This window comes from Plecotus auritus (genome assembly GCF_963455305.1).
Source record: "Plecotus auritus genome assembly, chromosome: 7".
NCBI lineage: Eukaryota > Metazoa > Chordata > Mammalia > Chiroptera > Vespertilionidae > Plecotus > Plecotus auritus.
Genome location: NC_137774.1, coordinates 90,505,819 through 90,518,259, shown reverse-complemented (window position 1 = coordinate 90,518,259; position 12,441 = coordinate 90,505,819). Strand labels below are relative to the sequence as shown.

At 55.3% G+C, this 12,441-nt stretch overlaps 1 protein-coding gene across 3 annotated transcripts in view; it reads left to right on the top strand.

Annotated features, from left to right (window-relative positions):
• The window catches only part of GTF2IRD1 (GTF2I repeat domain containing 1), a 104,936-nt gene that overhangs the window by 43,498 nt on the left and 48,997 nt on the right, over positions 1 to 12,441 (top strand). For all 3 annotated transcript variants that reach the window (XM_080677702.1, XM_080677700.1, XM_080677701.1), the window contains exons 9-14: positions 3,073 to 3,256; positions 7,016 to 7,041; positions 7,992 to 8,100; positions 8,900 to 8,937; positions 9,434 to 9,514; positions 10,140 to 10,229. In XM_080677702.1, coding sequence (XP_080533828.1) covers positions 3,073 to 3,256; positions 7,016 to 7,041; positions 7,992 to 8,100; positions 8,900 to 8,937; positions 9,434 to 9,514; positions 10,140 to 10,229 — 528 coding nt within the window. The remainder of the gene's footprint in view (positions 1 to 3,072; positions 3,257 to 7,015; positions 7,042 to 7,991; positions 8,101 to 8,899; positions 8,938 to 9,433; positions 9,515 to 10,139; positions 10,230 to 12,441) is intronic.

Sequence of the window (12,441 nt, the reverse complement as noted above, 5' to 3'; positions counted from 1 at the left end):
TCCGAAGATTGCAAGGGTTTTGTGAGCGCTTGCGCCAGGAACCAGAGTTGAAGACCACATACATACTTATTATATCACGTGTTGGTCTTGCTTTCTCCCTTCTCTTCACGCACATTTATTGATCCGCACACTTACCAGTCATGCGTTGCGAGCCCCCGACCTTGTGCCAGGCTCCCAGGCCAGCTCTGGTCTCACGGTGTTGCAGCAGTTGCTGAAGATGTGTCTTTGGTAGCAGGCAGTGCTGTACAGCCGCACACTCCAGTGTGTGGTAGCGCACAGGGATGGGAGCCCTCAGAAAGAGGCAGCTCAAAGGAAGGTGAGTTCTCAACAGGCTCGGGGAGTCATTGATGGCTTCACAGAAGAGGTGCCCTTTGATCCAGGCTGGGGCTGAGGAGGCCTGGGTGCATGAGCTTGACAGTTCCAGGTTGGGGTGGGGCTGAGCAGGCCCTTGAGGCTTTAGTAAGAAGTCTGGGATAGGCTGGGTGCCTTTGATGTGGCCATGCTGGCCCACCCACTCCGCCCCTCTGCCTGGGACTGGAGGGCTGTCTGCACCTGAGTCCTCCAGGCCCCAGGCAGGTGTGAACTGGATGGGAGGCAGGGGGAGGGAGCTGGGGAGGGCTCTGCCCCAGCCTCGCTGGCATGCAGCCATCAGTTTTCAGGCCTGTTGTGGGCTCGATGTTTCCGGAATGTGGAACCTTTTCTAGACATGAGCACCTGGGCCCCACCACAGCCAAATCCAAGCAGGAATGTTGGACTTGGAGTGGTCCAGGTCTTGCCCTTTCTCAGCTTTCCCTTCAGCTGCCCAGGGGAGGAGGAGACTCCCCGTGAATATTGGGGGATCCCATGGATGAGAACATTGGGCGACCTGAGGCATCCTGCAGACCCCGGATGAATAGATTCTGCTCCTGGTTCTGTCCTTTCAGCCACCAATTCTAGGGGAGGTGATGGGGCTGGGGTACAGAGGGAAAAATAAAGAAATTGGGGGAGGCAGCCTTTAGGGAGCCTCAAGGACATTGTCACCTGGGAAACCTAGAGACTAGACGAAGGATATCAGATTGTGCATGGTGGCTTGGTTCTCCCCAGCCCTGCTGCAGCTGGAGGCTGGGCAGGGTCATGTCTCCGTCCACTGGAGCCCCTTGCTGCTGAAAAGACAGGCCCAGCACATCTGATGAACCCAAGTGGAGATGAATTTACGTAGACTTGAGGAACCTATTGCTCAAGTGCTGGGGCTGGGGCGTGGCTGGTGACATTGGAGGTGGGGAGTTGGGGGAAGAAATGGTTTGACAGCTGTTGAGATTTCGAGAGTTTAATTTGACAGTGAGTTAAGTGTGACTTCACAGTGGGATCTGGCTGCCAAAGCCACCAACGCAGACCTGGGCTGCATCAACAGGAAAACGATGTCGGCAGTGTCCCAGGAAGGGCCCACACAGCTCTGCTCTGCCCTGGTCAGGGCCTGGCTGGAGGGAGGTCCAGCTCAGGGCTGGTCCTTGTCAGGACAAAGACAAAGCCTGGTGGGGACACAGGCAAGGCCAGGCAGGATGGGGAAGGTCCTAGGGAACAGTGAGGAGATGTGGGTCCCTTGGGAGAGAACAGAGTAAGAAGGCAAGAGTGGACACCTGGCCCTAGCTGGTTTGGCTCAATGGATAGAGCATCAGCCTGCGGACTGAAGGGTCCCAGATTCGATTCTGGTCAAGGGCACATGCCCAGGTTGCAGGCTCGATCCCCAGTAGGGGGTGTGCAGGAAGCAGCCAATCAATGATTCTCTCTCATCACTGATATTTCTATCTTTCTCTCTCTCTCCCTTCCTCTCTGAAATCAATAAAAATATATTTTAAAAAAAAAGAGTGGACACTGGGTCCAGCTGATCTCCTGAGACCTCCTAGGCCTTAGGGAGAACAGGGGATGCATGAAAGTACCATCAAGCTCTGGCCAGGTGGCTCCATTGGTCAGAGTGTCATCCATACACCAAAAGGTCTCAGGTTCAATTCCCAGTCAGGGCACATACTTAGGTTTTGGGTTTGATCCCCGGTCCAGGACCATATGGGAAGCAAGCAATCGATGTTTCTCTTCCTTTCTCTCTCTCTAAAAATAAAAAATAAAAAAATTTAAGTGCCATCAAGCACACAGTGGGTGCTCAAGTAGTGTTTGGTGAGTGAATGAGTAAACACATAGAGAGCTGGGGTATAAGTGAATGACTGAAATGCACAAGACCAAACCTCAGAGTCCAGAGGGAAAGAACAGTAACCAGTCATGAGCCCGGATTCTGTCTGCAATGCTGTCCGCAAAGCTGTCGGCTTCCGGCCCGGATCTCATTTATGTCACTGAAGAGTGAGAGGAGTGCCAGGCCCTCACTGGAGGAAGAGGCACACCTGTGTGGCCAGCGGCATCCTGCCAGAGCCACCTGAGTCTGGGGGCTTCCTGCAGCCATTCACTTACTCAGTGGAAACGCACGGCGCACTGTGGTGTGCCAGCCCCATCTCGGTCCCAGACGTGGGCAGTGAAGGACCCCCTGCCCCCGTGGAGCTTAGGTTCCAGACAGGACACCAGTGAATAGATGAGCATGTTCGCAATGGCAGGTCCTGATAAACTCAGGGTGAAGAACAAAGCAGGGTGGGCTTGGGAGGGGTGGAGGGGGCCGTTTTAGGCTGATGAGGGGACATTTGACAGACACTTGGAGAAAAGGAGAGAGGGAAGCATCTGGTTATATGGGAGGAAAGTATCTGAATAAACAGGAGAGCAAGAGCGAAGGGGTGGGTGTGTGCCTGGCATGTTAGGGAAGCAACAAAAAGGCCCGGAGACTGGAATGAGCAAGCAGAGGGGTGAAAGGAGAGGGATAAGGTCCCAGGTGATGGGGTCCTGGTCCCATCAAGCCTCAGAGGCCCAGGTAGGACTTCGACCATCCCTGAGTGAGATGGGAGCCTGTGGGCATTTTCTAAGAGAGATGACGTGATTTGACATTTCAGCATGGCCACTGGGTGGCCAGAGGTGCCGGGTGGTGGGAGGTGATGGCGACCATGGCCCGGGGGCCCTGCGGCCTTCATCTTGCACTCAGCCTTGCCGTTGCCCTTCCAGCGGAAGCCTTGGGACTGGACCACATGGTCCCCGTACCCTACAGGAAGATTGCCTGCGACCCGGAGGCTGTGGAGATCGTGGGCATCCCGGACAAGATCCCCTTCAAGCGTCCCTGCACCTACGGGGTTCCCAAGCTGAAGCGGATCCTGGAGGAGCGGCACAGCATCCACTTCATCATTAAGAGGTGCTGGGTGGGTTGCAGGGGGCATGACCTTTGTTCCATGCTAGGCCTGGGTTCAAGGTATTAGGGTGTGAAGGCTGGGCAGGGGCAACAGCAGACATGAGGCAGAGCCCTGGGGAGGCGACGATGGGGCAGGGATTGAATGAAGTGGTTCTCTGACTTGAAGAGAGAATCAAGCAGACCTGGGAGAGAATTCTGACCCTTTAACCCAGTGGTCGGCAAACAGCGGCTCGCGAGCCACGGTTTGCCGCTCTGTTGACTAATGAGTTTGCCGACCACTGCTTTAACCTAACAGCTGTGTGGTCTCCTCTTACCTGGGGAGAGTGTTGGCCCTCCTAGCTGGCAGGAGAATTGCCCTCACAGGTACTGGACTCACCACCAAGCTTGTACCAGCAGTTCCAAGCAATGCCCAGACTTCCCGGATGATCCCTTCTAAAGGGTTAGAGATGGGGGGGTGGCCAGAGGCCGAGCCTGCCAGCCCCCTGCCTCCAGGCAGCACTGCATGGTCCCTCCCCAGGCATATGTTCCGGGATGTTTCCCCTCGGCGGTGTGATCCCAGTGCATTCATTTACTCGTGTGCCTGCTCGCTTATTTGTTGCCACTAGACTATAAAGTAAGCAGGGACCGTGGACAGGGCTGTGTTTGGCTCATTACTGAATCCCCAGTGACCATAACAGTCCCTGGTAGGGAGTAGATGCCTAATACAGATCTATGGAATGAGTGAATGAATGAACGCATACACACATGCTTGGCCAAGTTGGGCTCATACCTTCTGACTTCTTAGAGCTTAGGAAATAAACTGGGTAATGGGAGAAAGAGAAATGGGTTGAGGGAGCCTACGTAGGGTGGTCAGGGGGCCTCTGAGAGAAGGCCCCATTTGTTAAGCCAGAGCTGGGAGTTTGAGAAGGATGGGCCCCATAGGGAGCTGGGCAGTGTTTGGGCGGAAGGAATGGCCTCAGCGAGCAGTCCGGATTCCCCGGGGCTGCAAGGAGGCCAGGGCGTGAGCAAAGGTTGAGAATTGTTCTAGGGTGGTGGGTAGGACTTCTGCAGGGCTGCTAGAGGCCAGAGTCGGGGTCTCACAGGCCCTCTGGCTGCGGGGAGACTTGAGCAGAGGTGGGGAGATTGGCAGGAGGCTGAGCAGTGAGCCAGGCCAGCGTGGCCGGTGGAGGGGGAGAAGGCGGGATTTGGGATAGATGCTCTGCTGTGATGGGGTTTGCTGGTGGATGGAATGTGGGAGTGGGGTGGAGAGCAGGGCGACAGGGATCACCCCCATGTTTCCGAGTGAGTTCACTTTGGATATGTGAACTCAGGGAAGATCAGAAGATGACATTCTCAGAGGCCAAGTTGAGATGTCAGGAGTTCTGGAGAGAGGCCTGGGTTAGAGATAAAAATCTGAACATTGTCAGTCTGGGCCAGGAAGGGATCTCAGGGAAGAGAGATGTAGAGATAAGAAGAGAAGAGGGCTCATGTTAGAAACCTGGGCGAGGACCAAAGGCTGAGGCAGCTGGCCAGGACAGTGGGTGGGCCTCTCGGTGTCTCCCAGGAGATGATTCTGGAAGTCAGGGCTGATAGTGTGGGTCTCCCACCCAGAAGACTTCACCACCTCTGGCCCTCAGGGTGCAGGGCACACTCTCTGGCCTGTTGGCAGCCACCCAGCCAGCCTTCTTGCTGCTCTGCCCTCCCACACCCCCATGAACTCCTGCCACCTCCCTTGCCTCTGGGCCTTCGCTGAAGCTCTTCCTCCACCTGGACCAGCTTCCCACCTGTCTGTCTTTCAAGGCTTGCTTTTGTTTTTCTCAGCGTCTGAAAAAGACCATGCCCCCTTCCTTCATTAGCACACTCCTTGCTGGCATCTGCATCTGAGCCATCTCATGTGCTTTTGCAACCCCTCCTGTGGAGCCCACTTCATGAATGATTCTGGAGGTGAATTGTAGTCAGTCATCAGGCCGTGTTACTGTTATCTAACTTAAATCCCTCTTGCTGTTGCCTCAGTCCATTTTCTTCAGTTGACTCTTGGTAGGGGGGTCGGAGAGAAGAAAACAAGGGCATCCCAGTGTCCCCTTATGTGCTTGACCGTGTATTTCATCTCCTTCAATCCAAACTGTAGCTCATTTAATTCTTCACTAGCATGTCCCTCCTACACGCTCAGCCCTTCACTGGGCTCCCCTGGAGATTTTATGAAAGAGCAAGCATAGTCCCCACCTGCCCCCAGAGGCCACTGCCCATCATGAGGGGTGGTCACTTCAATATGTTCCGGTGTAGACTCAATGGCATTTGAGCAGCAAACCCATGGGGCTTCCTGGAGGAGGTAGCTTTGGCATCAGATGACTGGGCTTGAAGCCACTCACATATTTTTTCTTTTTGAATGTATTTTTATTGCTTTCAGAGAGGGAGAGAGAGAGAGAAACATCAATGATGAGAGAGACTCATCTATCAGCTGCCTCCTGCACACCCCCAACTGGGGATCGAGCCCATAATTCCAGCATGTGCCCTGACTGGAAATCGAACCATGACCTTTTGGTTCATAGATCGATGCTCAACCACTGAGCCACACCGACTGGGTGATCACTCACATCTTGATAACCTTGAATAGCAACTTCTCTTCTGAGCCTCAGTTTCCTCATCTATAAAAACCAGACCAACGATGCTCCTCTCCCAGGTTTTCTTCAACATAAACTGAGGAAGTGGACATAACACACCAGACATGCCCAATAAACACGAGTTCTTTTTCTTGACCTCACTTCCCTGATATATAAAGTAGTAGTTAAGCATATCAGCCCTGATGGCCTAGGTTCCAATTCTGGCCCTTGGCACACAGGCTTGACTGCAGGCCCCAGACCCAGGGCTCCCCAACCCCCTGGGTGCCACCCTGGTTGGGACTGAGGACAGACCACCAGGCCTGGAGGCAGGTGGGCAAGTAATCACAGCGCCCTTGCCCACCTTTCCTCCATCCTCATTTTCCTGCCAAATTTCTAGGTCTCTCACCAGCATGACTCAGGGGTCTCTGACTGGCCCAGCCTCCCAGCCATCCCCCTTCCAGTCCATTCTCTGGGTGAGGATGGAGTGATCTGATGGTGCTGTGCCCCTCGGGGCTCCCCATTGCCCACGGAGTAGAGACCATGTGCCTGAGCACCAGCCAGGTGGAGCTCCCCTGCCCCCCCTCTCCCCATCCCCCACCCCGTGCCTTTATCTGGAGAACCTCTCAGCCATCTCACCTGAGTTTGCCATCCCTCCCCTGAAGTCTTTCCCGACTCCCTTTCTGCTTGGGCGCCCTGGGCTTCAGAGACACGTGAGAGGTCCCGGGTATCATCTTGCATGTCTATGACCTGATGACAGGCCTGCCTTATGCAGTCAACAGAAAGCTTCTTGGGAGAAGGGTCTCTCCCCATGCCTGTCCCTGAGACACAGGCCCGCGGGGCCCTGGTGGGAAAGGCGTGAGTCATCCACCAGCTGTGGCCAAGGGGAGCTCAGGGCGGGAGGAGGCCCCTGAGGCATCGTGCTGAGCATGTTGGACCATCAGAACCACCCAGGGGCTTGCCCATGCCTTCTCTGGCTGAGGAGAAGTGGTTTCGGGTATCTGGCTGTTCTGGATCACACCCTCTCCTGTCCTCATGCGGCCAGCCCCGGGCCCAGGTCTGCAGCTATAGCCATGCATATGGGACTCAAGTGACCGTCACTGAAGGGACCCGGAGGCCGGCTCCCTGAGCCTGGGGGAGCCCTTGGGCTACACCGCTCTCATGCCTGTCTCTCCTCTCTCTCCAGGATGTTTGATGAGCGAATTTTCACAGGTATGTGTGGGTACCATCTTATCTTTCTGAAGCACCAAGCTGATGCCCCCAAGAGTGCTTGAGGTGCCATTACACTAGGCCAGGGACAGAGAGGATCTTGGGTGTGGCTTCTGCAACCCAGGCAGGCACAGGCCCCCAGCTCCTAGGAGCAGACAACCCCTCGAGACCTGGGATGCCCTGAATAGCAAACAATAAAGCTAATGTTTTCTGAATATTAACATGTACCAGGTACTCTTCTAAGCTGTTAGAATACTTCATTTTAATTAAATTTCGTTTTCAACAGCCCTATGGCGTGTTTTCTTTTTCTTTTCCCCAAAGCCCGGCTAGTGAGCAGTGGGGCCTGGCATGTAGCCCCAGAGCCCGGGCCATAGCCCGTAGAAAGCAGACCTCTAAGGAGGAGGCCCACTCTGCCTGGTTCAACAAAGGGAGCACGGATGTTGGGGTGCAATGTACCTGGGTCCCAGTTCTGGCCCTACCTCCCACTAGCTTTGTGACCGTTGGCAGGGTTTTGTGGTCCTCAGTTTCCACATCTGTGGGGTGGGTGTGATAAGAGCACCTTCCCCTGGTCCCTGGGGTAACTAAATTAGAGAATGGTCCTGTGGCATGGCCTTCGGGAAGACTCAGCCCTTTTCCCCGAGGGCTCCCTCAGCCCCAGCAGCGTGTGGGTGGTCAGGACCGTCATTGCTGGCAGCTCCTTCCTCCTTCCCAGTCCTCGCAGATTCCTGGCCTCCCCTGGCACTGTGGCCCTTATTCCTTCTCCCAGGGGAGGCATCTTGCCCTAGGACCCACCCTGGCCCAGCCAGACATGGATCCCGCAAGAAGGAGGGTCCGAGACCAGACCACACCCAAGGGTGCTCCCAAGAGCTTCACGCAGAGGCCCCTGCCCAGGCAGAAGGAGGCTGGAGAGCCTTCACCCTGATCTCCCCCGCCCTCCCCGACTCTCCACCCAGGGAACAAGTTTACCAAAGACCCCACGAAACTGGAGCCCGCCAGCCCGCCAGAGGACACCTCTGCAGAAGTCTCCCGGGCCACCGTTCTTGACCTGGCAGGGACTGCTCGGTAAGGCCACACCCCAGCTCCTAGCCCATGGGCACCCCCACTCTGGATGAGGTGGTGGCACCTGCGGGGAGGAACAAGGCCTAGGGCTGGCCCGGGATGCTGTGCTTAGTGTCTCCCAACCCCCTGAAGCCTTTCACAGGCACAGGGGCATCCCGCATAGACACCCTGACACACAGTCTGTCCTCACCCCACTGTGTGGCAGGGAGATAAAGGGACAGAGAAGGAGGACAGAGACCGCCGATTTCCCTCCACCTGGAGAACTCGTCCGACCTGGGGAACTAGCTGCATGTCACCTGGTGTCAGAAGCCTTCCTTGGCAACCAGGCATCTGCCCTGTGTGTCCACAGGCCCTGCACTCAGATTTTGGCCCCGTCACCATCTACCAGTGCCACCCACACAGGGCTGGGCCACTTATCCCAAGTCCCCATGTCCAGCCCAGCGTCACTTCCAGGCTCCGTGAATTAACTGAATCATCCATCCCAGGGACACTGCCCAGCTTTGCTTCCCAACCCCCCTCTCGGCTATAGCTCTCAGTCTTCCCAGAAAGCACTGCTCAACCCCCCACTGTGCTAAATTGAGCTCCCACCGTGGCCAGAGTGAGGCCTCAGGAGCTCCCAGCTGGTGGGGAAGGTGGGCACCCGGACAGTTCACCCCAGGAGAGCAAGCAGGCTCTTGTCTCTGGCACTGGGAACCGTGCTGTGGAGACCGGAGTGAGCGTGGCCTGAGGTGCATTCTGAATTGGCAGCCTGGAGGGCAGAGCTGGGCTGGTGCCATGTCATTTCTCGGCTTCCTTCCCACAGGTCAGACAGGAGCGGGATCTCTGAAGACTGTGGGCCAGGTGAGGAGGAGCAGGACCCCGCAGTGTTTGGCACCACCACCACCCGCCCCCCCCCAGCAGCTCAGACCATGAGCCTGGAGTCCTAGTGAATATCCTCTGCCCACCCCTGCCCCTCACCCCCAGGCCTCAGAGCATCTGGGAGTTGCAGCACAGCTGGGAGCTCACGGGGTAGGGGGCAGGGAGAAGCAGAGAGGATTTGGTAGCACTGAGGGAGTTGGGAGACCTGGATTCTGGCATCACCACTACCTCCTAGGATGTCTATGGCAAGTGGCTTTCTCTCTGTGGGCCCCAGTTGCCAGGTCTGTAAATTAGAGCCACCAGACCTGGCCTGACGTCCTGCCTGACCCTCTGTTCCTGCTCTGGGCAGGAGCATAGGGGCCTATACAACTTTCCCTGCGTGTTACCAGCCAGTCACAGACAAGAATGTTTTGGAATGACTCGCCTGGCCCAGCCAAGCTCATGTCTACATTTGACTGGGTCTCTTGTCTCCTCCCAGGAACCTCCGGGGAGCTGGGTGGGCTGAGGCCCATCAAAATTGAGCCAGAGGATCTGGATATCATTCAGGTCACCATCCCAGGTAAGGAACAAGCATCTGAAGGGCTGCCCCTGCTGCCCCAACCTGAACCTATAGGAATCAAGCAACTCCCACAACAGGGCTCCTACGGGAACCACCCTATGCCCTCCCAGCTAGATGGGGGTGACCCCTATTGGTTCTCTCGTTTGGTCCTGAGGGTGGTGGGGTATTGCATATGCCTTCTGCAGCTGCATCTGCCCTGTGTGCCAGGAGTCAGGCCTCAGCCCCAGGCTTCCTAAATTTAGGCTCCCTCCCCCCGCCTTTACTGCTCTGGCCTGGCTTCCCTGGGATTTGGGAGGCAGGCGGGAGGAGAAGAAAAGTCATTGGAGTAAGAGGATCTGAGTTTGACTCCAGACTTGGAGCCTCCACACCTCATGAGGTTTCCACGTCTGTGAGGAGGGCATACTTGGCCTCTGGAGGTTCAGCATGGAGTAACCACTGAGCCCATGGTTCCAGGCCCCCGGGCCCCTGCCTGGCCTCGGATCATTAAGGCTGCCCTCCCAGAGTTCCAGGGCACGGCTTCCTGAAGGGTCCTGCTCTGTGGACATGCTGGACTTGGGCCCCTGAGGGACCATGACGGGGTGGGACAAGCAGAAGATTCTCTTATCATTTGGAGTTTTATCCCCAGACCCGTCGCCAGCTTCTGAGGAAATGACAGATTCGATGCCCGGGCATCTACCCTCGGAAGATTCTGGTTATGGGATGGAGATGATGACTGGTAAGAAAAGGGCTGGGGACAAAACAAGTGACTGGAAAAATAAATAAAGAGGCTTCCTGCAGGCCTTGGTGGGTGGTGTCGTGTGAATCGGTGACGGAATAAAAGGCAGAACATCTCCGCCCCTCGTTTGCTCCATCTTGGTTAGGGAGGATGGTCTGGAATTGGAGACCGAGAAGAGGACCTGAGAGTCCCGTTCATTAAGGAGCTGCGAGGGTCTGCAGAGCTGCTGTGGATGAGTGCAGATCTCCGGCTGCCCAGCAGTTAGATCCCAGGCAGCCAATCCCTGAGATCCACCGTCCATAGCACTTGAGAAGTGATGGTGGTTGGAAGCCGAGCTGACAAAAGAAAACGGACTTCAAGATGAGGTTTTGCCCAAATTGCAGATAGGGAGACGGCATCAGTCCCAGGCACAGCTCTGGAAAAGATTTCTGCACAAATGACAGAGTCGTCAGAAGGGACCCAATGTGGGCCATGCATGAGGAGCGAGTTGGGGAAGCAGGGCTGCAGGGGTACCTAGCCTTCACCTGGGGGAGGTTTCCTGTGCTGGCCTGAAGGGCTCGGTCCTTCCAGGAACAATTGTCAGTCGGGTAAAGGGACCTTGGGCAGTAGGATCATGCAATTTGCAGATACCTCGGGAAGGAATGGAGAGTCCATCCAAGACGTGTTCTCTGTGGCTTTGACAGGTCAGAGCACTGGGCTGAAATGTACAAGAACTCACAGCCCAAGGATATGCGTCATGGGTTGTGTTCCCCAGGGAACAGAGATGGAGTTTAACGTGTTGGATGTCTATTGGGGGCAGCTCTTGGGATCAACACCTATGAAAATAAAGGGATGGAGCACAGGGGGCAGAAGGAGAGGTTGAGCCATGATGCAACCCCAGTAACAGTCTCCACCAACCGCACAGGGAGGCTCTGGAGCCAGAATAGCACCCCAGAGTTCTGAGTTGAACTGGGGTGTCCTGGTCTTTATTCCTCAATTGGTTATGGGATGTGGGCTGGCCCAGAAGGGCGGTCCTTAAAGGGGCAACGGCCCTGGGCTGCCAGCTCACCACAGTCTCTGCTGCTGGGCAACAGGCTGGGGATCTTGGTGGTACATCCCAGTGTCCACCACGACATGCATGGGTGATCTGGTTGCGCCAGTAAACAAACAGCGAGTAGACAGGCACAGAGGAAGGAGGGCTTGCGCAGGGCCATGTCTTTTGCACCTTTTAACTGGATATAACTTTCGTTGAGTGTATTGGGAAATGGGTACTTGGTGCAAATGCAAATGTGCAAGTTGCTTTTTAAAGAAATTTGGAAATAATAGTAAAGAAGTTTGTCAGCTTGAAGAGCCATGAAAACAAGCTCCCTGTGGCCCTTCAGGAATAAGTCCTAGGAAAATATCTGCAATATGGACAATATTTCCTGCACAGTGTTCGTAGCCGTGTTACTGATGACAGTGGAAATTGGAAAGAACCAGGGCGCTGTTAATGGTCTCCTCCTGACACAGCCGCTAAAAATAGGCAACAAAGGAGAATGCAGAAGACAGAAACCGAGTGTACTCGGTTGACAACTGTGTTGAAAACATAATCACTAGTTAAAAAAAAAGAAATATCAAAACAGAAGCTGTGTTCGGCTAAGTGCTTTATCTTTCTCGTCTCCTAAATCAGTTGTGATGTGTTTTCCATCCCTTGGTGATGAAGAAGGAATATTATTTGCCGGGCACGGGCTGGGCGTGACCAGACTTGACAGCCCTGTGTGGAGATGGTGGGGAGCTTAGCTGGTCAGAGACTCAGGGTGAGCTGCCAGTGTGGCCTGGCCACTAGGAGGTCCCCTGGTGCCTGGCTGTGCTCACAGCAGTATTAGAGGATGCCATGGGGGTCCCAGTTTGGAGAGCTAGGGGCTGGTGGCATGAGGGTGTGGGGGGCATGGACCAGCACGGTACCCCTTCTGTTGGAAAGGGTTCTCCCTCCTGGTTTGACAGCGGGAAACTGCACACATGCTGATGCACGGGTTCTATTTTGTACACTGTCCCTCGTGTCCTCACCGTGGACAGCTGTGCAGCAGCGTGGTCTTCGCTGTGTTGGCGTGCCCTGCATCACTGATTGAGGTGGTTTCCGGCTTCCCACTGTTGAAATGGGGAGCAGTCAGCTTGTGGACAGGAATGTTCAGAGTAAATGACAAGTTCCCCTTATTTAGAATGTGGGCCCCAAAGCACCTGCCTGTGTGCCAGG